Source organism: Desarmillaria tabescens (assembly GCF_030435595.1).
Source record: "Desarmillaria tabescens strain CCBAS 213 chromosome Unknown EV420scaffold_57, whole genome shotgun sequence".
NCBI lineage: Eukaryota > Fungi > Basidiomycota > Agaricomycetes > Agaricales > Physalacriaceae > Desarmillaria > Desarmillaria tabescens.
Window position 1 is genome coordinate 268,991 of NW_026848356.1, and position 25,450 is coordinate 294,440.

A 25,450-nucleotide genomic window follows, 5' to 3' on the forward strand; every position below is an offset into this window, starting at 1 on the left:
AGCACTCGGGATTCGACATTTTATTTGAACATTGGGCCTTGAATCTCCTTCTACACTGTGCATATGATGAGATCGTGGTCAGTCTATAATGGACAGGACTTGCCTATCATTAAGGAAGAAGGTGGCAGTGGTGGTGTTACTGGTGCCAGGTCCCAATAAGGAACGGCCAGGGTGTCCATTGCTCGGCACATTAGACAACTGCCATGGACAACTTCAACATCATCAAGACCATACATCGAGAAGAATGGATTAGTATTTCCCATCGGGACACATAGCCCTGATTAGCGAATAATCTTCGACATTCGTTGCACCCCATTTTATTATCAACAAGGATAACAGCATGCACAATGCACCTTGACCAGTACCTTTCAACTGCAGTATGTAGATTTTCCACAGTGAATCACTCCATGAAAACGGAGAGATACAATTGAATGTTTCCAGTGAATGGAGTTTAGAGTTTAGAAAATAGGATTATTCTCAGTTATGCGTCGAAATGCGTCGACACACCCATGCAGCCTGACCAGACAGAGTGGTAAGCACATAGGTATTATGTGAACATCTACAGACCAGTCAGATGAGTACCTTGAGTAATGTCATGAAAACTGCACCTCGTTTGAGCGGCTGATGAATGACGAAAGAGGTGCAGGTTCTTCTTGAGTTTTGGGAATTAGGATCAGTAGAGAAATTTGTCCTTGGACAGGTCAACTAGGATGCCATTGCACGACCGCTACCTGTACTCGGCCATACCATGTAATATGTGAGCTGGTACTTACAGGTTAGAAAGTGACACTGCGATCCACCATCACGGTTACCAACATCGGGCCCAAAACATTGTTGCTGAGGTTAAAGCAGAGTTTGATGCCCTTCTCATTGTCACCATCACCATCAACCACGATTATCAACTGATGAGAAGTTGCTACTATTGTCATGACATTCCTTGGATGCGAAGGGCACTGATGGGATACTAGGATGGACTGGATGGAGGTTCTGAGGAGTACTGAATCATGAGTTCATACATGCCCATATCTCCCTAGGCTAATACGCATCTTCGTAGATGCTCAACAGTAATGTCTGTGATCCTTGGATGTTGCTACAATGTCGACATCATTTCTGACAAAGAGCTGCCATGGTGACCATCCTGGCCTCGAAGGGCTCATCGGCCAAGCAGCGAGGACAGCCAGTGCCCAACATCTTCTATCATCTTGGCGAGCACTGAGCAGAAAGCTGGACAGTGTACAATACAGCTTCATTCTGGCCCTACCAGGATGGGATCACTATAAAAGGTTGACACGTCCAATCTCTCTTGACCATGAACCACCACCATCTACACTACTATCAACACGATACCATGATGCCTTTCTCTCTCACACCTATGTCCACTCCCACAATGGCTGAAGAGCTCATGCTCATCTTCAGGCAGATAGAAGGCCTCGACATTGTGATTCGCTGCCATCAAGGAAGACCAAGAGCATTTCAAGCGCGATACCTATGCATACGAGAAGACGAATGAGTACATAATGTGTATGCTTGCATTGTCATTCTACATCTCTGTATATGCTACTAAGTGACTTCTCAGCATTGCTCTCACCTGAGTATATGCCCCCAAATATTGCAGCTTCCATGAAGCCCGCTCGATCTGTCCAGTCTGCTGGAGGTGTGCCAAGTTTTTTATCTATCTCACATAGTGCTAAGACTATCTATCGTAAAGCATCGGCTGCATGCAAGATCAAGACAGTGTTGACCAAGAAGCACAAGGCCAATTCAGAGCCACTGCCCAGCAGTATTTTGAGGTTGCCTGGTTCATCTTTTGGTACTAAATCAAGTTTTTTATCATAGGTTCTTCAGTGTCGAATGCAAAACATTCATATTCTCAGCATGACATGTCATATGGTAAGTGTACCCATTTCCTACTATCGCTTGTCCTGATCGTGATTCTCTTAGCCATGATGAAAATGAGGAATCCTTCAAAACCTTCGCTCACAGAGGGTGCCAAGCTGATCCAGCCTCAGTCGAGGACATAAATGGTTTTTGTTATGATATGTGTTTTGTACCAAATCCATATGGAATATACTACGATTGTTTAGCCCACGACGAGTACATTCTCTTTGGACTAGACTAACTGTCTTGTTGCTGATATTTGTGTTTGGAATATTCATCTGCTTGTAAGAATGTCTTGGCTGACACAAAATCGATGCAGAAAAGTGATATCGAGACAGGCATAAAGGTGTGCACAATGCTTAAATACATGAATAACACGTACAACTCGGATTACATCATAGGTAACACTCCTCTCCTTCCTACCTCCACCTATCAGCTTGCGCAATGAGGGTCTCCCCATCCAAGCATTCAGTCTATGCCAGGAATTGGGAACAATGGTCTGAAAATGCCCAGCAATCTGGCTACTTCCCTTTCCTGCAGTTATCTCCTGAATTACTTGTGGAAGTATGCCCTTTGCTCTTTCCATATGCATAGTTAACTGGTTGCAGATTTTTGCATGGTGCTTGCCGCAGGACCTTGTTATTCTTCAAGGCGTCTCAAGACAGTTTAAAGCAATATTGGACCGTAATGGATACCTCTGTTGGACGTGTGCAAGGAACAATCTCCTCAGGATGCCGGCACCCACCTCTTTTGCCCCACTATTCCTGCCGGAATGCATGCGAGGCGTCTTTCACTGACTTTTTCTTCAACTCTGGAGATGTGCCATGCTTCACCAGTGCACATAGTCATCATTCAGTGAGCAATAGCTCACACAGAATCACTTTCAGTGCTGTGGCCATTCTGTCGATGGTTCTTTTCCTGATCTGACATACAGAATACGTCTCTGCACCTGTGTGTGTTTACATTAGAGCATTATCGTTGATTATCACTGAATGGATTTCCAGTGAACCTGCCAAGAAAGTCACCTTCTCACATGCATTGAGCATTTTCTGTTCTCCTCCTGGCTTCTTTCCTCACCACCTGTGTTCTTAGAGTAAACCAGTACTACCTGTTTATGAACAATCCACAAGATCCACTCTATCACAAGTACGAGCCAATAATTCCACTACTCTCGTTTGTAATCTCCCCCGAGAAGACAAAACTTTTCCTGGTGAGACAGGCAAAAAAGGAGTTGGCTTGGTATCAGCATCACCAGATCGCCGGGAACGAAGCATTGCTCCAAGAGGTGATGATTCCTATGTATACCTTCTCCCTGCTCACTGGTGCTAAGGCATACTAGAGAATGGTGGAAAAGAGCCAGCTTCGACATATCCTTGCAGAGGTACGTTCTGTTCCTTTTTGATCTCTTGTAGTACCATGTCTGCTTTTGTTCTAGCATGCAGGACATATGCTGAAGTGGTCAGCTGGGTATGCCCATGCGCTTGCAGTTATGGATCAGAAAAACCGAGCATTGTATGTGCACATAATCGTTTCATCCGCTTTGTCATGCTCATTGACCGTTCTAGCTTGAAGTCTACAATGAAAACTGAGGATGTCAAGTATACGCTCATTCTTTCCACTCCCACAATACACTGGACCCTGGATGTATTCAATCTGCGCCTGACATTCTTAACAACAACAGGCATGTGGCCATCCAGTGTACACCATATGTATTGCTTTCTCACTATCACATTCCTACCAGTCTGAACAGAAATCAAGAGCCGAGTTCTTGAGGAGTACAAGGAACAATGCTCATTGATGCTCACTGTATGAAGGCATGAATATGGGCAGGTCAACAAGTTAGCAGGTCTTTCTTCCATTTTATTATTCCTTTCTGAAAATTTCACATAGAGCTACTGAGTCGTCGAGGGTGTAGACGTTTCTATGTGTGAGTTACCCGAAGCAGAAGTTCAAAGCTTAAGGTTGACAGGATGAATTAGGATTTCAGCTTTTATATCATAAACATTTTCCAACTATCAACCAGCACCGGTAGCTGCCAATTCATCTTCATCTACACCACTATCACCTATGCTACACATGCTATGCAAGGATACCCTGCTAAAGTAGTGCTGTATGGCACATTAGATTTGTATGACCACAAACATCTAGGATCCACATCTGCTGAGATAGCCCACCCTGAGCAGAATTGCGCATGATAAAAATGTCTCAGATTATCTCCCAGCCAGTCAACCAAAAAACAAAACTAGTAGCACTCAGTTGCAAGCGAGCAGGTATGTGCTGTGGGCGGAGTCCTCCTGGGGGCCACCTTGTGGAGTTGCCATATTCTATCCTATAGAATGTGGGGGTGGATGCACTAGCTTTGGTGTTGTGCAACATTTCAATCGGGAACGAGATCCTTCGGGAAGGACTTGATTGGCTCCTTCATTCTGCTGTGTTCATCAAGTGACCATAATACCTGGGAACAGATGAGTGAAGCAGTGTACCGGGGTGTAACCTCAGGGAGGCCAGGGAAGCTCATACTTTTAAATGATTGTATAGGAATTTCTTTTTATGATATGTCGAGCTCTATCTCGCCTTTGCTCAAATAATTAATTGGTGTTTTGTAATTGCGTGCTGGATCCTCAGGCTGGTCTGAGTCGGCTGCGAACCATAATGCTACATAATGGAAGACATCCACACGAGTCATGACCTGTGGGAGTTTATTCATCCTCCCTGTCAACCCATATCGCCTGGCTCTGTATCTGAATGACCCTACAAGTATTTCTTGGGTCATCCTTCCACACTATTTATGTCTCGAAGAATTTAAAACCCTGGCACTGGGGAAAAATGAACACAAGCAATCTCTCATAGAGCATTATTACCACAGGTGTGATCACCCTTTTCAGAGACAAGATGTATCTCCAGATTGTTTGTCTGTCATAGAAATAGCAAGATAGATGTCAACATCTCATAGAGAATTTCCTATCCGACAATTCAAAAGTATGAGCTTCCCTGGCCTCCCTGAGGTTACACCCCGGTACACTGCTTCACTCATCTGTTCCCAGGTATTATGGTCACTTGATGAACACAGCAGAATGAAGGAGCCAATCAAGTCCTTCCCGAAGGATCTCATTCCCGATTGAAATGTTGCACAACACCAAAGCTAGTGCATCCACCCCCACATTCTATAGGATAGAATATGGCAACTCCACAAGGTGGCCCCCAGGAGGACTCCGCCCACAGCACATACCTGCTCGCTTGCAACTGAGTGCTACTAGTTTTGTTTTTTGGTTGACTGGCTGGGAGACAATCTGAGACATCGATCTCAGCCTGTGGCAGTTTGCCTCCAATATTCTGTTGCTATCCTCCGAGTACATTGTATCGTTGACCTTGAATTTTATATAGAAGGTGTTGAATACTTGTGGGATTTGCCTCCGAGCATAGTTCCGAGTCCTATGAATATAGGATACTCAGTTATTATGGTGTCATGAAACCCCATGGGAAATTCTATTTGTGGAATCAGTGATGGTGGCATTTGCTGTCCCATCCCATTTCTTTCTCTGTGAGTCTCTCATGGGAATAATTCTATTCATGGATGGCTATTCCTGTTTTTTTTCATGCTCCACAGTTTGCTCTTGTGCCATGTCACATTTCCCCTAGCCTGCTTCCTGTTCTTGTTTGTTTTCCATCATTTATATTCCGTATCCTCTTTAATTGATGTGTCTGTCTTGATTGATCTTATGTCTGGCCTTGTCCTTCTTGCTTGTCTCATTTCACTCCCGGTCTCTTCATCGTGCACTTTTCTTAATTCGGAATTCATGTTTCTCATTCGTACATATATCTGTGTATCATGTCGACATCATGATCTCTTCCTCCTCCTCCATTTCCATCCTATTAAACATTTTTGCTGCGGTCTGTATGTCATCTTCCTCATCTTCAAAACCTATCTTCCTCTTCATTTTCACCACTGACTGTGACGGTGTATTAGCCGTGTTCCTTCTTTCTGCATTCGCCTTCTGTGACTTTTTCAGCAACGTTTGACATACACGTTGAAGTGCTCACTGATGAATGGTCTGAGTTTGCGAGCGCTATGGCTCTCAATATCAATTTGGTCTTTGTGACACCATTGTTGGTCTTCATGAACACCATAGAGCACTGGGCTTCCACAATATCACCTATTCTGAGCATTTGGGGCTTCACCATCATGTATCTGCATTCACAAGGTATGGTTGGCTCCATTCTGAGCACATATGTGTTGATCTCGCTTACCTTTTCTTGCCTGCTTCGTCTATCAGACCCCTGAAGTATCCCACCTCGTTGTCCTCAGTGTGCACCCATTTTTGTTGCGCTATCTTGGCTAGAATTCCCATCGGGTCGATGTCAGGTGAAAAGGGTATGTCCTCCTTGTTCGAGTTGTTCCAAGGTCTGAAGTATCGGTTCGACAGCTCCACCATGTCCAGATCCTTTACCTTTGTCGGCTTCCATTCTTCCATCTCGCCCTCCTTGAACTCTCTCTCCCATCATTTGCAGACTCTTTATAGCAGATATGGCCTTGTCATACCCCTTGCTCCCGAGACCTATGAGTTGTATCGTTGTTGCGACTGCAGCCTATTTACGCGTGTAATTTTGCAATGTAGAGTGTTTTACACGCATACTGAGAAATAGTGAGCGAGCGGACTAAAACTACGCGTCGACACTAATGCTACGCGGTGCAATGATATGGAATATAACTTATGGCATAAGAAGCAATGGGATTCTAAACAGGACTTAATCACAGCACTGTACCTGACGGGCATGTGTGATGAGAAGGCCAAACCATATACCCAATGCCTTAGGCTCTAACTTACAAGCACACTCACGGGAGCTAGATAAAACCTTGAAGATTGCACTGACACCTGAGAACACTTAGCGCACTCGCTAACTGTGACGCGCCATACCTGAAAATCCAGGGAAATCCTTAAGTGAGCTGACAGATATCACCGGCACGAGCTTGGGCAATGGGCTTCGGCCGAAGTCTGCGAGCCCGCGTTCCATTGTTCTGAGTCCCATTGTTTGAAGACTCACTTGTTGCCATGTCTACGAGAAGCCTCTGTGAATCCAAGAAAGAAGGCCTGAACGACATACGCCAGAACTGATAGTTCCGTGCACCTAGACCTGTCGGTCGCTAGAGAATGAGCCCACGGGTGTCAGGAGAGCACCTCTTGGCACACGTTTAGCGAGCTCACTATAGAAATGAGACTAAAACTGGGAAGTCCGACTCAGATGCTCAGTAAGGCGGCGGTGGCAACGTGCTACACATGTAGGAGTCTGGGTACTGCGCGACGTTTGTAATTCTAATTCCCCTGTAGTATAAGTAGACTGGTTACAGTAGGTAGAGGCCAAGTTTCGAGCCCCCAAGTTCCCATGCACGCGTTGAAGGCGGTACTGTAACAAAGGATCAGTTTGTGACTTCGAGCTGTGCATAGAATTAGCGAGCTCACTCAGAGAAATACGAGATACCCTTTTGATAAGACTTTTGAGAACTTAGTCAGAGTGAATACGAATCAGTGACACTGTTTCTGTTCTGTTAAGTGTGATAAGTCTGTTCGGAGAATGTGTTGAAGTGGAAATCTGAGATCTGTTCTGTTCTGTTCTGTTCTGTTCTGTTTCAGTCTGTTCCGTGTCAGTTCTGTTCGAAGTTCCGTTTCTGAATCTGTTTTCCGAGTGCTTCTGAAGTGTTCTTGAGTCGAGATAACCTGCTGGAGTTAGTTGGAGAACCCCTACATACAGTTGTGTAGCGAGCAGGCTAAGTCAGTGCTTGCCTGTGGTGTTCTTTTAGTGAGCTCACTAAAGTTTCGGCATGTATTGCCTCTGTTTCTGTTGGGATCAGTGTCCCTTGTGTATTATAACTCAAATCTGCCTTGAAGGTTGCGTCACGCCAGTGAACGACCTTCCTGTAAAAAGTTCCTAGACTTAGGAATTCATTAGAGAAAGCTTAGCTTCGCTAAGAGCGCTGAGAATAAGAGAAACTCTTCAAGATATTGAAGTATAGTTGGATCGCATTAGGAATAATCGCTCCCCCTAGAACTTACGAGGGTGATTGTAGTTTGTGTAGTTGTGTGAGTGTGTGTGTGGGTTTTTGAGGTTCGCCTTTTAGCCCACTCACTATTCCACAGGTGCCCACAGCCAGCCTCTTCATTTGGAGCCCACCACGAGGGGGAGTTTCAACTGTGAATTAACCTTACTTCAAGTTTCGTGGAGAATCTTTACACTTTGGTGTAACTAGCTACTAAGCTTATCGAAGATTTCCTTCTCAAGGAGCAAATCCGTTGGTCCTTCTAACCCAAGGACTGCCGATAACCAAGGTAACCCCTCACAGAGAAAACCATCGTCCCATAAACCAGGACAACCAGGACCTTCTCTAAGTCGGGACCCTGTAACTAGAGCACAGAAATCAGCGAGCGGACTAACTGTTCCACCCCTCTTCCCATTCCAGCCCGTGGAACAGGTACCCAAGAGAGGAAGAACCGGTCAAGCTGGCCCATCACAGCGAGTGCCCTCAGCACGCGCAGAGAATATCCCTGCTCCAGTAACAGCTACTCGTCGTAGAGCTTGTAGTTCTAGTATTCCCAGACCTTACGGTACGATTAGAGCTCCACCGAGCTCGCACCAAAATCACAACCTGAATTTAATTATTCCCCCCTTTCGTACTGCAGTCACTATGGCTCAGTCTATGCCCGGCCCGAATGAAAAGGCCGTGCCCGTTTTTGATAGCTTGACAGATCCTGAAGAGCTTGAGAGATTCTTTGAACGCTTGGAAGATTTATTTTCCAAGTGTGCCGTTACCGATGATAAAGAAAAGAAGCGTTATGCGACCGTATACACTGATATCAAGACCGCCAAGCAATGGAAGGTCATTGATCACTATGAAAACAGGACGTACGATGATTTCAAAAAAGAGGTCATGGGTAGCTACGATGGCGCACTTGCTGGGGACCGAGATGCTGTGCAGGAACTAAAGCAATTGGTCCGAAGATATAATCTTTCACCCATTCGAGAAAAATCCGACTTTATGTCGTTTAAAAGAGAGTTCCAAGTACTGGCAGCTACGCTTACAAAAGATAAAGTACTGTCAAATAGAGAGCTCGTCGACCACTTCCTTACGCCGATGTCGGAGGAACTGTACCAGTCAATCAAAATTAGGTTGGAACGGTTGCCTCAACTGGCAGGGAAAACTAAGAGAGACCTGGCGAATCCGTATACCTTAGAAGAGGTTATGGCCAGTGGGCTTGATGTCCTGCAAGGAGTATTCTCCTCAATGGATCGAAAAAGAAATGAGGCCTGTGGGCTAGATACAGCTGTATCTGCCGAGAGAGAGATGCATGGAGCTCGCCCAGGTACGAGAAATAGTGTGTCGCCCGAGCCAGCGATAAAACAAGAAGACCTCGGAGGGTTCTTGGCGTCGATGAAGGATATCTTCGAGCAGCAAACTCAGCAGGGAAACCAGAGGATTGCGGCTCTAGAGAAAGCCTTTGTCGAACAACAGAGAGGCCTGATGAGCTTCTTACAGAATCAGCAGCTCCAGATGCAGAACCAAGTACAGCACTTGAATCAGCAGCCTCAGCTTAGCGCGCGTGCTCCGAATCCAGGGTTTGGGAGTCTCCCAAGGTCTGGTAATGTCAATTCCGGAGCGAGCTCACTAGACTGTTGGTTCTGTGGAGAGAAAGACGGGCACGTCTCTGCTGAGTGCCCTACAAAAATGGACTATGTGAATACAGGAAAGATAGTCCTCGTGAATGGTAGAGCTCACCTGCCAGGTGGAGGGATCATTCCCAAGGAAATAAGGGATCCCTACGTCAAGAATAGAATTGATGAGTATTATGCTCGTCTGGACGCATCGAAGAACCTGAGTCAGAACGTGTTACTGGTGGGTTCGGCGACTCCTGGTCTGCTGAACGTCTCAGGCTCGCTGGCGGTCCTTCTCCAAGAAAAGCAGGACTTGGAGCGTGAAGTTTACGCACTCCGCTCGCAAAACAATGCAGGAGGAGGCAGGTCAGGGCTGAGGACCAGAAGCAGAGGCCCTAGCTTAGAAGATCCGGAACGAGAAATGCCCACAGATGAAGAGAGGGAGCAGGGTTTTTCTAGGCGTTCAATGAAGGCGGGCGGGAACCATAAGACTAGTGGAGTGGCCAGGTCGGGTTCACCATCACCCCTGGAGGACGTAAACAAAAACCAAAAGAAAACCGGAGTTAGGGAGAGCGGGAGAGAGCGATCAGTTGAGCGAGCGGGCTCGGAAGACGACGAGCCAGTTGTGAAAAATAAGCAAGTGCGGATGGACCCCGCACCCAAGTTCATACCTACCCCACAAGTGGTGGTCCCCCGTGTTCTGAAGGAATTTGCGAACGCGAGAGATATTACCAACCCTGGAGGCGAGGGAGGTCCTCAGAACAAGAAAAATAGTAAGACGGTACCTACGTTTTACCCCGCGGACTCGAAGGAACCTGCCTATAGAATCAAGGCACCTATCCAAGAACGAGGCGATCGGGCTGAGATCTTGGAACGTGTTATGAACACAGAAGTTCCAGTTACTGTTGGGGAACTTCTCTCCTTATCCAAGTTGCGAGAGGATGTGAAGAGCGAGCTCACTCTAAAACGGATCCAGCTTGGGAAGAAAGGAAAGAATGGGAAACCGCAGTTTGGATATTTCCTGGGTGAGGGCCCTGACGAGGACGAGGAAGAAGAAGAAGAAGAGGTAAAGGAGGATATCTTCCCCTTTACACAAGTCGAAACTGAAAGCGAGGAGACGTTACCAGGGGGTGCGATTCACATCTCGGACTTACCCTACACCAGAAATTTCATGGTAACGATGGAAACGAAAGATGGTGTGCCTGCGGGCTCACTAATCTGGCTGGATCCGTTCCTGCAATATATGAATGAAACTGCGGAGCGTGGAGAAGACCTGAAGCCTGTTTATGTGGCTAAGGATTCACACGCGTTGAGGTCAGTCTTCCCTCTCGTAAATGGGATGGAGAAGTTGGAGAGCTTGTATGATACAGGCTCCCAGATTGTCTCGATGTCAGCACACATCGCAGATAGACTAGGATTGATGTATGACCCTGACAAGGTCATTAACATGCAATCCACGAATAAACAAGTCGAGAAGTCCTTAGGGATGGCAAAGAATGTGCCATTCTTATTCGGAGACATTACAGTGTACCTACAAGTACATATAATAAGGGATCCGGCGTACGACGTACTACTAGGCCGACCCTTTGATGTTCTAACGACGAGCACTGTATTCAACTTGGCTGATGGAGGACAAACGATAAAGATAAAAGATCCTAACTCGTTGCGTAGTGCTATGATCCCTACATTTCCCCACGGGCAACGTAGGGTAGCGCAGCGAGAGGTAGAGCAGGATTTTCAGTAATCGATGATTTGATCAACAATCAAGGAGAGCTGGCCTTAATCATAGAAGCTGATCATAAGGGGAACTTCGTGATCGGTGGCTATGCGAAACCTGCGGGATCAGAGAAGTTCAGGAAAGAAGAATTGCAGGCTACATATATTGCAGCCAGTGATCAGGTGTGCGGCGAAGACTTGAAAGCACGCGGGACATTGTCTTCGTACTTTGGGGCGCTTAAAAACATCAAAGATATGAGAGAAGGCCGGGCGAAGGCTGAGGAAGCCGAACAGATGCTGTACGAGAATCCTAGTAGATGGATTCAGACGTACTTCTATGATAAGGCTGATACCGGCTACAAGCCCCCGCCTGTGGGTTCGATAAAAGATGTATTTGCTACGAAGAAGTATAAACCGGTTGCGCTAAAAGTTAGACCGATTCCAGGAGGTCTTCCATCAGGAATTTAGGATCGAGCACGAAATTAGAGGGGATCCTTTACAGGATATGCCTCAACTTAGCGAGCGGCCTCCGGATTTTGTACCTACAGGCAGATACACCTTAGAAAGAAAAGAACAGATTGATAAGGTACATGGAGAAGATTTCCTCTGGCCAGAAGAGCGCAAACTCATGCATCACTTTATGTGTCAACAAAATGCGGGTTTTGCTTGGGATGATAGCGAGCGGGGTCATTTTAAGGAAGAATACTTTCCTCCTGTGACCATACCTGTTGTAGAACACACCCCCTGGATCCAGAAAAATATTCCCATACCTCCTGGGATATTTGACGAGGTCTGTAAGATCATCAGGACGAAAATACAAGCAGGCATGTACAAGCCCTCGAACTCCTCGTACCGCTTGCGTTGGTTCTGTGTCATCAAGAAAGACGGCAAGAGTCTTCGTCTAGTGCATAGCTTGGAACCTCTGAACGTGGTGACTATAAAGCATTCAGGAGTTCCACCCGCAACGGACGAGCTCGCTGAGCATTTTGCTGGGAGATCTTGTGGAGCTACATTAGATTTATATGTAGGATATGATGAGAGGACCTTAGATGAGAAATCCAGAGATTTGACTATGTTCCAGACACCGTTTGGCGCGCTCAGATTAGTTACATTCCCTATGGGATGGACAAATTCTGTGCCCATATTTCACAACGATGTAACTTATATTCTACAGGAGGAAGTTCCCCATGTTACCATACCGTATGTCGACGATGTTCCAGTACATGGGCCAAAAACTCGCTATGAGCAGCTGGATGGGACCTTCGAGACGATACCAGCCAATGATGGTATTTGAAGATTTGTATGGGAACACTTCCAGAATGTGAATAGAGTCGTGCAGCGGATGAAGTACGCTGGGGGAACGTTTTCAGGGCACAAGGCTGTCCTGTGCGCATCGGAAATCATGGTAGTAGGCCATAGATGCACATACGAAGGAAGAAAACCAGCTACCGATCGAGTAGGGGTTATCCTGAAGTGGGGACCTTGTGAGGACTTGAGTGACGTGCGAGCCTTCTTGGGTATGGTGGGAGTACATCGTATTTTCATCAAAGACTACACTAAGAAAGCCGAGGCCTTAACCAAGCTCACAAGATTGAAAGTACCCTTCGTCTTTGGGGAGGAGCAGCAAGCATCCATGCAGAAGTTAAAAGATGCACTGGAGAACTGCCCCTCGCTAATGCCTCTTGATTATGAACTGGATACAGATGTGATATTGGGCGTCGATATGTCGTTCAAAGCAGTGGGATTCTACATTTGTCAAGTCAATCCTGACAATCCCAAATGGAGGAGATATGCCAGGTTCGGGTCGATTGTACTTAATGAGCGCGAAGCTCATTTCTCTCAACCAAAGAGAGAGCTCTATGGATTATTCCGGGCACTACATGCTTGCTGACATTGGCTCTTCGGCTGTCACAAGTTAGTAGTGGAAACGGATGCGAAATACATCGCAGGAATGCTTAGGAACCCAGATGAAGTCCCTAATGCGGCTATTAACAGGTGGATCGAATCAATCTTGATGTTCCACTTTACGTTAGTACATATCCCTGGCGAGCGGCATGCCCCAGATGGTCTCTCGAGACAGAGTTTCCAACCAGGGGATGAGGAGTATTCAAATCCGGAGGACGAGTACGAACCGGTAGAGGCGGATGAGTTGGAATTCGTGAATGATACTGAGGAGCCCATCCCGGACATTGCGGATTTCAAAGATGGAATTGACACGAGACATGGATATGTTACCATTGAGCGAGCGGTACATGAGGAGAAAATTATTAAAGAAGCCCTGGACACTGCTGAAGTATTTGCGGTATGACGCAACAAAGGAGTGTTGCTACCAGATGCAGAGGAGTTCATGGAAGCTGGAGATTATCCGGAGGAACGCCGGAGCGGGTATGCTAAGATGCTCGATAGAGAGCTCACTCAAGTAGTGGCTTGGCACGTGAATCCCACCCAGCGTCTGGAAGGATTTACGGACAACCAGTATCAAAATTTCATTCGCTACACTAAGAACTTCGTGGTAGAGAGAGGGAAGCTTTACAGAAGAGATATGGAGAACGAGCACAAGCTAGTGATCTATCCTGAATGGCGGATGTACATTATGAAGGCTGCGCATGACCAGTTGGGTCACCATGGCATCTACGCTACAAAAATGCTAATTAAGGAAAGATTCTGGTGGCCCGAGATGGAACGAGATATCGCGTGGTATGTGAGTACCTGCCAGATATGTCAAGAATGCCAGAAGACAGTGATCAAAGCACCGCCTACCGTAACGTTTACACCTTCGATATTTCAGGTGTTGCATGCGGATACGATGCACATGCCTCAGGCCTCGAACGGACATAAATATATAGTCCACGGTCGTTGCGCGCTCACTAGTTGGATGGAAGGACGTACCTTGGCAAGCGAATCAGCGCAAGCTATAGGAGAATGGCTATTTGAGGACATTATCTGTAGGTGGGGGTGCTTGTCCCTCATCGTGACGGATAATGGTAAGCCATTTAAAGCTGCTGTAAAGTACTTAGAACATAAGTACGGGATTAAAGGTATCTTGATAGCGCCTTACAACTCCCAAGCGAACGGAAGGATTGAGAGACCGCACTGGGATGTGAGACAGGCCCTGTACAAGGCCTGTGGTGGTAACGAGAAACACTGGCATCATTACTTTATTCTGGTAATGTGGGCTGATCGCATCACAGTAAGAAAAAGGATGGGGTGTTCCCCATTCTTTGCGGTAACAGGCGCTCATCTGATCCTGCCATTAGATGTGTTAGAAGCTACTTGGCTGGTGGAGTACCCTGGACGAATCATAGAAGACTGGGAGCTCCACGGGCTAAGAGCTATTGCACTAGAGAAGCACGCGGATCGAGTTGCAAAAATGAGAAGAGACATGGATACCACTAAATGAGAAATGACATTGAAATATGCTAAGATGAATGCCAACAAAATCAAGGAATTCAAGTTTAAGTGCGGCGATCTGGTACTGATGCGAAACAGTCAAATAGAGAGCTCACTAAACACAAAAATGAAACCTCGATATTTGGGACCTTTGGTAGTCGTACATCGCACCAAGGTTGGCAATTACATTTTAGCAGAGTTAGACGGGTCGATTCTACGTACTAAGGTCGCCACTTTCAGAGTAGTGCCCTACTTAGCCAGGAAATCAATTGATCTGGGTGAGGGGGTATTGAAGCTCATGGATATGACACATGCAGAGTTAGAAAACTTGATAGAATCGCCGGAACCTAAGGATAAGGTCCCAGCGAACTTCGCAGATGATTATCCAGAGACAGAGCATCTTAAAGTGTCAAAAGAGATCGACTTAGATATTTAAGTTTAGTGAGCTCGCTAAGAAGATGAGCAGAAAACGCCCTCTACAGGCCTGTGATTGCAAGTAGGAAGGATACAAAGTGTATAACTACGATATACACAAGAAAGAACAATATACTACACATAGAAACAGGAAGAGAGAGAAAATACGAGTAATAATGCGCCGTGAACCAGTTGCCATCTGCCGGGTTGGGACCAAAGATACAAACTGCAAACTAGAGCGCCGCTGGGTCCAAGCTCACTGAGGTAGAGGCAGCGGGGCCGCACTCAGCATCCGAAGAAGAGGGGCTCGCCAAAGCAGTCTCCTTGGGAGGAGCAGATAAAGCATCCTGAATCCCAGAGAGCTCGCTAAGGAGGAAGGCCCATTGTTTCTCAGCAGCGAAGATAGTGTGCTGGATAACAACCAGGTCCCCCATGACGGCGCTCTCAAGCCGGGCCAGGTGGTCCAGGGACTCGACACGGAGAGCACCCACGGACGACCCTTGCTGAGACGAGCGAGGAGCCTCGTTAAGGGTGTTGCTTCCGGCTTCACTGGCAGCTGAAAAACCCGGATCAGGAAAGGAATAAAGCGGTGAGAAGAAAAAGAGATGCACTGGTACTGACGAGACCGAGAACAGAGGCCGACTGACGTTTGCTGGACCCCTTAAAGGGGTAGTACTCCCTTGCAGACGGCAATGGGAAGGTGTGCCGAGAACGTTTGGACTCGCGATCGCTGTCCTTGTAGTACTGTTTGGCCAAAGAAGCCTAGGGAAATTGAAGATTAGTGAGAGAATTAGTGAGCTCACTAAAGATAACGACTCACGGCGCCTGGGGCAGTGCAGTCGAGGAGGGAATGATCGTTTCCGCCGCAATGGAAGCAGGCAGAAGGTTCCTCCTAGAATGGAAAGCTTTTAGTGTGGGGGATATCGAATATAAGCGAAATTACCCACCTTAGAAGGCTCCTTACGCTTCTCACCAGCCGAAGCTTCACTCGCCTTGCCCTTGGAGAACTTGGGAAGCTTGGCAGCGGCCGACTTGGAATTGTCATCGTCAATGACCATCTTGAAAAGGCCATTAGTGAGCGCGCTTATAAGAGAACACGAGATCTAGAGAAACCGTACTTTAACAGAGTCTTCATCAGAATCAGAAGCTTCAGCTACCTTGTCATCACCATCGTCATCATCGGAATTGGTGTCGACGATGGCAGTAGACTTTTTAGCTGCACGGGACCTGCCCTTGCTGCAAGGAGCGGAGTTCGACTGGAAAGAAACAGTTAAATACGGATAGAAGCAGGAGAAATAGAGAACTCACTTCACGACGAGGACCTGTAGGGATAGGAGCAGCAGGAGAAGCCTCTACCGACTGACGCTCCATCTGCACCCAACCAGTGATGGTCTTGAGGACCTTGTGAATGGGTTGCTTGGAGGCGTTAGTATGAAACTTCTTCTCGATTGCGCTCCGGGCCTTGAAGATAGTCTTGTGGAACTCCTTGTCTGTGATGAGCTCCTCCTTGTGATGCTCGAGGTGATCCTGACAAAATCAGGTCAGAAACGTCGCAAAAATTAGTGAGCTCACTAAAACTTACGGTGTACTCCTGGAGCTGGCCCATTTTCTCAGCAGCAGTAACGCTAAGGTTCTGGCAGAGCTGAGTAATGATGGCCTTCACAGCGACAAAGGGCATAGCAGGAGCAGCAGTTGAAGACATAGTAAGAGATGAGGGTGTTTTGGCTGAAAAACGCAGAGAAAAGCACGAGTACTGTTTGAGAAAATGAGTGGTTGGGATGAAAATTGTCGGTAGACTGGCCTCGCTTTTATACCAGTACTTGCAGCAGCCACAGATGGAAAAATTAAAAATTTAATCCCAACAAATCACGACTTAGAGAGAACTTCACAACCTAGCAAAGCCCGAGCGAACAATGAAAATTGAAGTACAATGGGCTTTGATAGATTTGAAATGGGGTTGATAGGAGAAGTTTAGAGTCGGTCTTGAAGAGATTAGTGACTGAGGACAGTCAATGTCTTTTAGTGTGGGGGATATAGTGGTATACACAGTATACCTTTAATATTATGTGGAATTAGGACATAAATTTTCGATTCTACGAACAACACCAAAGAGATATTGGCACGTGAAAAAGCAGCCACTTAGGTGAAGATGTCAAATATTTGAAATAAGGATGGAAACAAGTCCGCAGAAACGGCGACTGACTGAAAGACCGGTGCCAAAAGGGACAGGAATGAAAGAACAAACAAAGAGTTTTGGTATCCAGAAAACAAAACCCTAGATACAAGACAGATGACAGACGCTGAAAAAGACAGAGAAACCACACAAGCCTGAAGAAACTAGCGAGCTCGCTCGCCAAGACGCGAACAGATATGGCATCAATGCAAATCAGGGACTTAGAGTTCTGATGCAGGGCCACATAGGCGATGACATCACCAAATCACCACCTGATCGTCTTCCGTGGCAGTGGTGTAAGAGTGTAATTTCTTTACTTCAGGTCTTTTTACTCTATATCGGAAGTCTTGTCTGATCACTACAGGCGAGAATCGAATCGAATCTGTTCTAAGTCGAGCCAGGTTGCTCTACCAGCAGGATTCCTATGCCTATCCTACTACTGCCTTCTAAGATCGCACATGAGAATCAGGACAAAGAGCAGCAAGAAATTTTGGATAAAAAGCCTTAAGGGCTGCAAGAAGATAACAAAGAGACAAAAAGGAGATATTACAGGAGATACATAGAAAGTCCGCCCACAAGATATACTACAAGGATATCAATCACTGGAGCTGCTGCTACCACTGCTGCTAGCAGAAGAGCCGTTAGGATCTAAATCCGCCTCGGACTCGTCACCCTTGGTAGGAGACTTCGACTTAGAACCAGCCACAGAATGAGAGGACTCGCCAGGCTTTGGCAAATTAAGAGGACGACCGAGGGAGCGACGAATACCATCATCGATGACGAAGCTAGAGACTTCCTCGTAGGTGGAAGCCAGGCCTTCGATGATGGCATTACCGTTCTCATGGCCGGCAATCTGGTCGAGAGAATCCGCGAGCTGGTGAATCAGGCGGTCGCGCCTCAGGAAGTTGCGGCGCATGAGCACATCGAGGTGCTCCAGGTCGTGGTTAAGTGCGCGGAGCTCCTTGAGATCAGACTCCATTGCTGTGGTGCCAAAAGTTAGTGAGCAGGCTAAAACGAGGAAAAATAAGAGAGAAATACTTACAACCGATGTTGTATCTCGTGTACTTGGCGAGCTTTGAAGATACCTTGTTCATTTCTTGAGCGGTGTACCTAGCAGAGCACCGTCCATGGTGACTGCTGGTGCACTGGTCACAGGCAGCACCTGGGAACCGGTTCGTCCAGGTACAAGGGATGCCCCTAGTTGAACAGGGAACACAATCACCAGGAACCTGAAAAAGGAAAAGACAAGTCAGGAGAAGAAAGAGAAAATAGTGAGCTCACTCACATCGGGAGCCCGCGTGAAATAGGGGAAAGGATCTGAACACGCACCAAAGGTGCCGTTCTTGTCACCATACCGAACGGGCCTAGAAAGAAGGAAATAAGATGAGGCAGGATGGCAAGAAGGAGAAAGGAAGAACTTACTTGAAGAAGGTGGCCAGACCCTCACGGATATCATCGAAGGTCAGGACCTCGAGCTCTGCGCAGCTAGTGGAATGGTGGCCGACGACCACACCAGTATCAGCCCCAGGCTTGCTAAGCATGTAACGAGCGTCAGGCTTGCAACCTCGCTTCTTGGCCGGCTCCTTCACGTGTAAGGCCTTCTTCTTCTTCTCCTTCTTGGCCTCGGAAACCCTACGCTTCTTTCTGGGAGGCACGTCGTCATCAGGGTCCGACCCTGACTCCTCAGGGAGCTTGACGAGGGAAGGAAGAATAGCTGCCTTGGTGGCAGCCGCACGTGAGCGTGTCAGAGGGACATGAGGAGGAGAAATCGCCGCCGGCGGAGTTGAAGGAGTAGCAGCCTGGGACTGCTTCTTGCGCTTGGAGAGACGAGAAGGCCCAGCTACAGGCTCAGGACCAGGCGAAGCGACCGGACGACGAGCAGAAGAGGTACGAACGTGCACAGAAGGAGGGGGGGAAGGGGCAGAGTCCTCGTCACGAGGAGGAGTCACAGGAGGAATATTGGCCTTCTGGACGACCCCCTTCTTGCCCCTCCTCTTGGAAGAAGAAGCAGTGGCTTTGGCCTTCCCCTTGGCACGAGTGGTACGCTTGGGGATCTCAGTAACAGGGGATCCCACGTCAAAGTTGTGGTCGTCGACGAGGTCGCTGGAGACGGCGTTATAGATAAGCTCGGGTGAAGGTACCCGGACTCCGTCGACAACAGGCATGTCATCGAAAGGATTGCCAACGTCGCCAAATGGAGGCGGAGGCAGAGGAGGAGATGTAGAAGGAGGACGATGTCCATCCTCCTCCTCAGAGCTAGGGAAGAATAACGGCTCTTGAGGCCGTGGAGTAGAGACGCCCCCCCGGGAAGCAGGAGGAATGGGTGCTACAGAAAACTCCCCTTCTCCAACAACAGGGGGAAGGGGGGGCCTAGCCTGAGAATGGAGACGACGCCGAGGGGTACAACTTGAGGTCGCGATGCGCTGAGCAGTGCGTGTAGAGACTACGGAAAACTGAGGAAAGAACAATGAGTAACGGAGAAGAAAAACACAAAGAGAAATGAATTGCTCACACTCGGCGGAGGAAGCCTGGGATCTGGAGATAACGGCTGAGAACCAGGAGGGATCAATAGGGAGAAAGTGGGGGGTAGGTGGAAAGCTTACCCTCTGGGGTTGAGGCTGGCATCTAGGACCAGGAGCTAGAAGAAAGAAGATTTAAGTTAGCGAGCTCACTAACTTAGGAGGAAACACTCAGCTACTTACTCGGTGGGGTAGGCAGCACGGGGAGACTAGCGGTACTAAAGGATGAACACGGTTAGAACTAGCGAGAGGAGCTAGTAGAAGACTTACACGCAACGGTTGAGGTCGAGGAAGGTCGCAGCCGATGGCAAGGTATTGCCGGAAGTTAAGGACGGGTTCCTCAAAGTCTGCTGGAGATCTTGAAGAGAGGCCGCCACTTGGTGGCGACCGTGACGCACGGCGGGAGGCTGAAACCCAGAAAAAGGAGGAGGCTGAGTAGCCGGCCGTGGGGCCTGAGGAGCTAGAGCCTGGTAGGGTGGAGGTGCTGTCGTTGGTGGCCCCACAGGAGGCATGGAGAGCGGAGGATAGGCGGTAGCCAGGGTTAGCGTCTGCCCAGTAGAGAGCGGGCTAAAATTCGAAGTGACTGGCGCCCGGGGCTGGGCACCACGGCGACGACTGGGGCAGGGGAACTGGAGTCCCTCGCTCTGAAGCCAGCTCGTCGACGTCGTCTGGCAAGGGAGTCGGATACCGAGGGAAAACCACGCCCGGAAAGGCGTCCTCGTCGATCAGTGGAGTTCGTAGCAAGGCTTTGGATTCGGGAACCTCCCGCTGCAGGAGGTAATAGACCAGGGGGAGCGGCGGTGAAGTCATGACAAAACCAGGTTCGCCAGGGAAGGGCAACCTGACCTCCAGGCTAGTCAATACCTGTGAGACCAAACCGTGAGCCGGGTGAGGAGAGAGAAGAAGCGTAAACACCTACATGCGAAGAACGCATCTCCGCGGGGACGCGTGCTAGCACCTGATTCCAGTACCGGACCCTAAGCCTGGGAGGCAGGGTGTGGTGCCAGCGCGTAAGGAATCCCCAGATACAAGCGCCAATATGCGAGTCGATGAGGCCTTGGTGGCAGAGGAGATGCATGTTAGGCAGCTAGACCAGTCGAAATTGGTTAGAATGCAAAGAGGAAAGGGAGTACCAGGAGACATACCAGCAGGGTGTAGACCTTATGAAACATGTCAGAGATAATCTCCAGGGTGTGCTCCTCGCGGTGATTGTACACCGGCACGAAGAGGGCCGCCACCCGACAGGTACGCGTAATAATACTCGCGTGGGTTGAAGCGAGCAAAGTACTGGTATCGCACGGGCTCCTCCGGAGACGGAGAAGGCTCAGGGATAGCGGCGACAGCTGGAGTCAGGTTGGACATGTTGAAAAGATTTCTGAAGCAAAGAGAAAAGTCAGCCAAAAGCAACAGCATGCGTTAGAACACGTACTGAGTGGATGGTGGTGACAGCGAGCACAGAGGATAAAAGACAGAGAGAGAGCTCACTAAAGAAGTGGGCGAAAAGAGTAGAAAGGTGGGAAAGCAAACTGGAGGGACTTAACTTTTATTTAGTGAGCTCTCCGGTCCCCGACCTTCTAATAAGAAAAGAAGCACTCGCGTGAGAACTTCTATGAACATTGATGTACCCGGAACCTGTGCCTTCGAATTCGGAGCACATGGAAAGGAAAGAGAACATGCGGACCCACAACGCGATGACTGAGGACGGTCAGGACTTTAGTGGGGGGGATATGTTGCGACTGCAGCCTATTTACGCATGTAATTTTGCAATGTAGAGTGTTTTACACGCATACTGAGAAATAGTGAGCGAGCAGACTAAAACTACGCATCGACACTAAGGCTACGTGGTGCAATGATATGGAATATAACTTATGGCATAAGAAGCAACGGGATTCTAAACAGGACTTAGTCACAGCACTGTACCTGATGGGCATGCGTGATGAGAAGGCCAAACCCTATACCCAATGCCTTAGGCTCTAACTTACAAGCACACTCGCGGGAGCTAGATAAAACCTTGAAGATTGCACTGGCACCAAGAACACTTAGCGCGCTCGCTAACTGTGACGCGCCATACCTGAAAATCCGGGGAAATCCTTAAGCGAGCTGACAGATATCACCGGCATGAGCTTGGGCAATGGGCTTCGGCCGAAGTCTGTGAGCCCGCGTTCCATTGTTCTGAGTCCCATTGTTCGAAGACTCACTTGTTGCCATGTCTATGAGAAGCCTCTGTGAATCCAAGAAAGAAGGCCTGAACGACATACGCCAGAACTGATAGTTCCGTGCGCCTAGACCTGTCGGTTGCTAGAGAACGAGCCCGCGGGTGTCGGGAGAGCACCTCTTGGCACGCGTTTAGCGAGCTCACTATAGAAATGAGACTAAAACTGGGAAGTCCGACTCGGATGCTCAGTAAGGCAGTGGTGGCAACGTGCTACACATGTAGGAGTCTGGGTACTGCACGACGTTTGTAATTCTAATTCCCCTGTAGTATAAGTAGACTGGTTACAGTAGGTAGAGGCCAAGTTTCGAGCCCCCAAGTTCCCATGCACGCGTTGAAGGCGGTACTGTAACAAAGGATCAGTTTGTGACTTCGAGCTGTGCATAGAATTAGCGAGCTCACTCAGAGAAATACGAGATACCCTTTTGATAAGACTTTTGAGAACTTAGTCAGAGTGAATACGAATCAGTGACACTGTTTCTGTTCTGTTAAGTGTGATAAGTCTGTTCAGAGAATGTGTTGAAGTGGAAATCTGAGATCTGTTCTGTTCTGTTCTGTTCTGTTCTGTTTCAGTCTGTTCCGTGTCAGTTCTGTTCGAAGTTCCGTTTCTGAATCTGTTTTCCAAGCGCTTCTGAAGTGTTCTTGAGTCGAGATAACCTGCTGGAGTTAGTTGGAGAACCCCTACATACAGTTGTGTAGTGAGCAGGCTAAGTCAGTGCTTGCCTGTGGTGTTCTTTTAGTGAGCTCACTAAAGTTTCGGCATGTATTGCCTCTGTTTCTGTTGGGATCAGTGTCCCTTGTGTATTATAACTCAAATCTGCCTTGAAGGTTGCGTCACGCCAGTGAACGACCTTCCTGTAAAAAGTTCCTAGACTTAGGAATTCATTAGAGAAAGCTTAGCTTCGCTAAGAGCGCTGAGAATAAGAGAAACTCTTCAAGATATTGAAGTATAGTTGGATCGCATTAGGAATAATCGCTCCCCCTAGAACTTACGAGGGTGATTGTAGTTTGTGTAGTTGTGTGAGTGTGTGTGTGGGTTTTTGAGGTTCGCCTTTTAGCCCACTCACTATTCCACAGGTGCCCACAGCCAGCCTCTTCATCGTCATCCTCGGAATCATCCTCAATGATATAGCGGCGGGCCTTCTTGGTCTTGTCAGAGATACTAGCAGTGTTTTTGTCATCCTCAATCTCTTCCACTGTAACACACTTCTGCTTGCTCTGCACATTATCGGGGACAGTCTTCAAGACAAGGATATTGGCAATCTATGACATCGTCAGAATAAAGAATATGAAAGAATATGTATTGGAGATGCACCTCATTGTTTGTGACTTCACGTTCTGAGTCCGACATATCCGTGCAAGTCTCTGACTCGTCGTTGGTAGCAAAGGCACTGTCACTGGATTCTGATGCTGTGCCATCAGTTGTTTCCTCTGTGAGATGAAGATATTCAGAGTATAATATGTGATCGAGATCGATGGTACTTACTGGGTTTAGCTTGTGTCTTCCGTTTCCCTTTCTTCCTCTTGGTGCGGCGGCATGTCTTTGGTGGGACTGTGAGTTGTCCATGCTCGTCTCGCTTTTCAGCATCCAAGAGCTCCTTCAGACGTCTGCTGGTGTTCAGCCTGTGTGTTCAGCCTGCCAATGCAAACATTCAGTATATAAAGACACACAGAGAGAGATGAACACATACTCTGTCCTTTGGTAGCCACGGTTGGTCCAGCCATTGGTACATTGTCATCTTTGTCAAAGTAAAAGTCAATTTGCGCTGCGGGTTTCAGCCTTCCATCGGTATCAAGAGCACACTGGTCAGAGGAATTAGACATCATGAACGAAGGATAGAGAAAACGAATACCTCTCTGTCTTTTATATGCTGGATGGTCGGCCATACCCCAGGAAGGATCGGAACACCGTCAAAATGTACAAGTGTCAGTAAAATTTCAATAAAATGTCGGCTGTCTCAGTGTAATAAGATGGGCTGGAATGGTTTGTTCATGACATCGGATAGCTGAACCAGAAGACGGCTGGAGAAAGCAAGTGACATTGACCAAGCTGGCAGCTTCTAATAGAGACATGATAGATGAATGAGGTTTAAGAAAATACATCTATATGTAAGGAATATAAAAACGGAACTGTTTGCAACGTGTCAGGAATGTGGCCAAAGGGTTTAGCCTTGTAAAACACACCTTGGTCTTCACTGGTAACAGGACTCCCTCAATGACTTTCTCAGCAGCTAGCGAGTCAAGCCAGATTGGATAGTGTCCAGGAATGGAAAGCCGACAGGTCCTGGCATCCACTGATACTCCTGTGGCAGGGTGGGCGCATAGCAACATGGGCGCTGGAAGTGACGTGTCCCAGTTATTTGCGTCAGATTGCCACATAATGGCATGATTTTTTATGCTGAACAGTAAGCCGTATTATGCCGTTAGATGGCCATATCTGAGGACCCATGATGGAGACGGAAGAACCGTATACCAAACCATATGAACATCAGTTTTGGCACTCTCAGCTTCAGCCCATATACCATATCACGGTTACCGATAGCTGTATTATATGGCTATGGCATGCAGCCCTACTGATGGAGGTAAAAGGCAATCAACGAGCTCCATAAGAACATAGGACATCATCAGACCCTAGGAATCATCAGAATGAATTCATGATCCATGTAGCCGAGGTATGCAGAACACTGGCCTCAAATCTTTTATCATGCACAGGTTTTTATTCTCAATTCCGAAGCATATGTAAATTAGACACAGGACTAGACATTGGTGACTTGACCACTTGAAGAAGGTATATCATGTTGTCGAGGTGGCGGTAAATGAACAGATGAGTGCCAGACTGTATCAGGAATGGTGCATAGGGGCCCTGGAGAAGGCTGTTGATGGCTGAGGAGGATGTGGGTTTGAGCTCGGGGAAGAAGTTGGACAAGGTGGGAGGGTAGAATGAGTACGTGTGCGGCACATTGACGCCAACATGTACAGCATTGTTAGTATTGTGCTGAGCATGTTCAGTCATTCAGTACCACTGTACTGTTCATTGTTTTGAATGGTACGTCACACTGCCTTCTACATGGCCTGATCTTGCCTGTCTCAGATCATATCAGTGAGCCAGCAGGAAATCAAAACTATGAACATTGGGTCACACACTTTTAATAATACATCAGGAAATGCAAATCCCATGAATACTCCCATAATTGCCGGGCAATGCAGCGGCTGATCCGAAGGAGACAGGATAGCCTGTCTTCATAAGGATAGTTGTAGAGGTGTCCGTGTGCTAGTTATGCTGGCACATGACAGGTTGATGCTGCTAACCACTGATAATCCTGGTCAGTGGATGTTCGCGAGCTCACCTCAATGGGGATGATGTCTTGGTTGACTGACTCATCGGTCTCGATGTGTGTCCGGAAGGATTCGGAGGGCAGCTTGTGTCTTCTCCAATTCTGGCAGCATGAAAGCCACATGAGGAATTGGATGCGAGGCAGACGATTGTCTCTCCACTGCAGACCA

At 47.7% G+C, this 25,450-nt stretch overlaps 4 protein-coding genes across 4 annotated transcripts; 1 reads left to right on the forward strand and 3 right to left on the reverse strand.

The window, feature by feature from the left end:
* Nucleotides 1-1,387: 1,387 nt before the first annotated feature.
* On the forward strand, nt 1,388-4,073 carry EV420DRAFT_1484930 (uncharacterized protein; the record flags this gene model as incomplete). Its single annotated transcript, XM_060470131.1, is given in 16 exon segments — nt 1,388-1,438; nt 1,458-1,521; nt 1,577-1,654; nt 1,709-1,790; nt 1,875-1,890; nt 2,198-2,224; nt 2,280-2,375; nt 2,419-2,442; nt 2,530-2,733; nt 2,813-2,829; nt 2,971-3,163; nt 3,218-3,259; nt 3,314-3,390; nt 3,444-3,574; nt 3,769-3,805; nt 3,902-4,073. The coding sequence occupies 16 exon segments, from the start codon at nt 1,388-1,390 to the stop codon at nt 4,071-4,073; spliced, it is 1,311 nt and encodes a 436-aa protein (XP_060324839.1).
* A 1,632-nt stretch (nt 4,074-5,705) lies between these two features.
* EV420DRAFT_1649184 (uncharacterized protein) lies at nt 5,706-6,350 on the reverse strand (the record flags this gene model as incomplete). Its single annotated transcript, XM_060478267.1, has 3 exons — nt 5,706-5,873; nt 5,920-6,067; nt 6,127-6,350. 3 exons carry the CDS (start codon nt 6,348-6,350, stop codon nt 5,706-5,708), a joined length of 540 nt encoding a protein of 179 aa, XP_060324840.1.
* An 11,460-nt stretch (nt 6,351-17,810) lies between these two features.
* EV420DRAFT_1649187 (uncharacterized protein) lies at nt 17,811-21,096 on the reverse strand (the record flags this gene model as incomplete). The annotated part of the gene is made up of 12 exons (XM_060478268.1): nt 17,811-18,196; nt 18,258-18,444; nt 18,501-18,579; nt 18,638-19,668; nt 19,728-19,763; nt 19,819-19,853; nt 19,918-19,952; nt 20,005-20,301; nt 20,339-20,598; nt 20,654-20,821; nt 20,880-20,894; nt 20,950-21,096. The coding sequence occupies 12 exons, from the start codon at nt 21,094-21,096 to the stop codon at nt 17,811-17,813; spliced, it is 2,676 nt and encodes an 891-aa protein (XP_060324841.1).
* Nucleotides 21,097-22,851: 1,755 nt separating this feature from the next.
* On the reverse strand, nt 22,852-23,770 carry EV420DRAFT_1649188 (uncharacterized protein; the record flags this gene model as incomplete). Its single annotated transcript, XM_060478269.1, has 5 exons — nt 22,852-22,934; nt 23,014-23,209; nt 23,262-23,377; nt 23,433-23,569; nt 23,616-23,770. The coding sequence occupies 5 exons, from the start codon at nt 23,768-23,770 to the stop codon at nt 22,852-22,854; spliced, it is 687 nt and encodes a 228-aa protein (XP_060324842.1).
* Nucleotides 23,771-25,450: the final 1,680 nt, after the last annotated feature.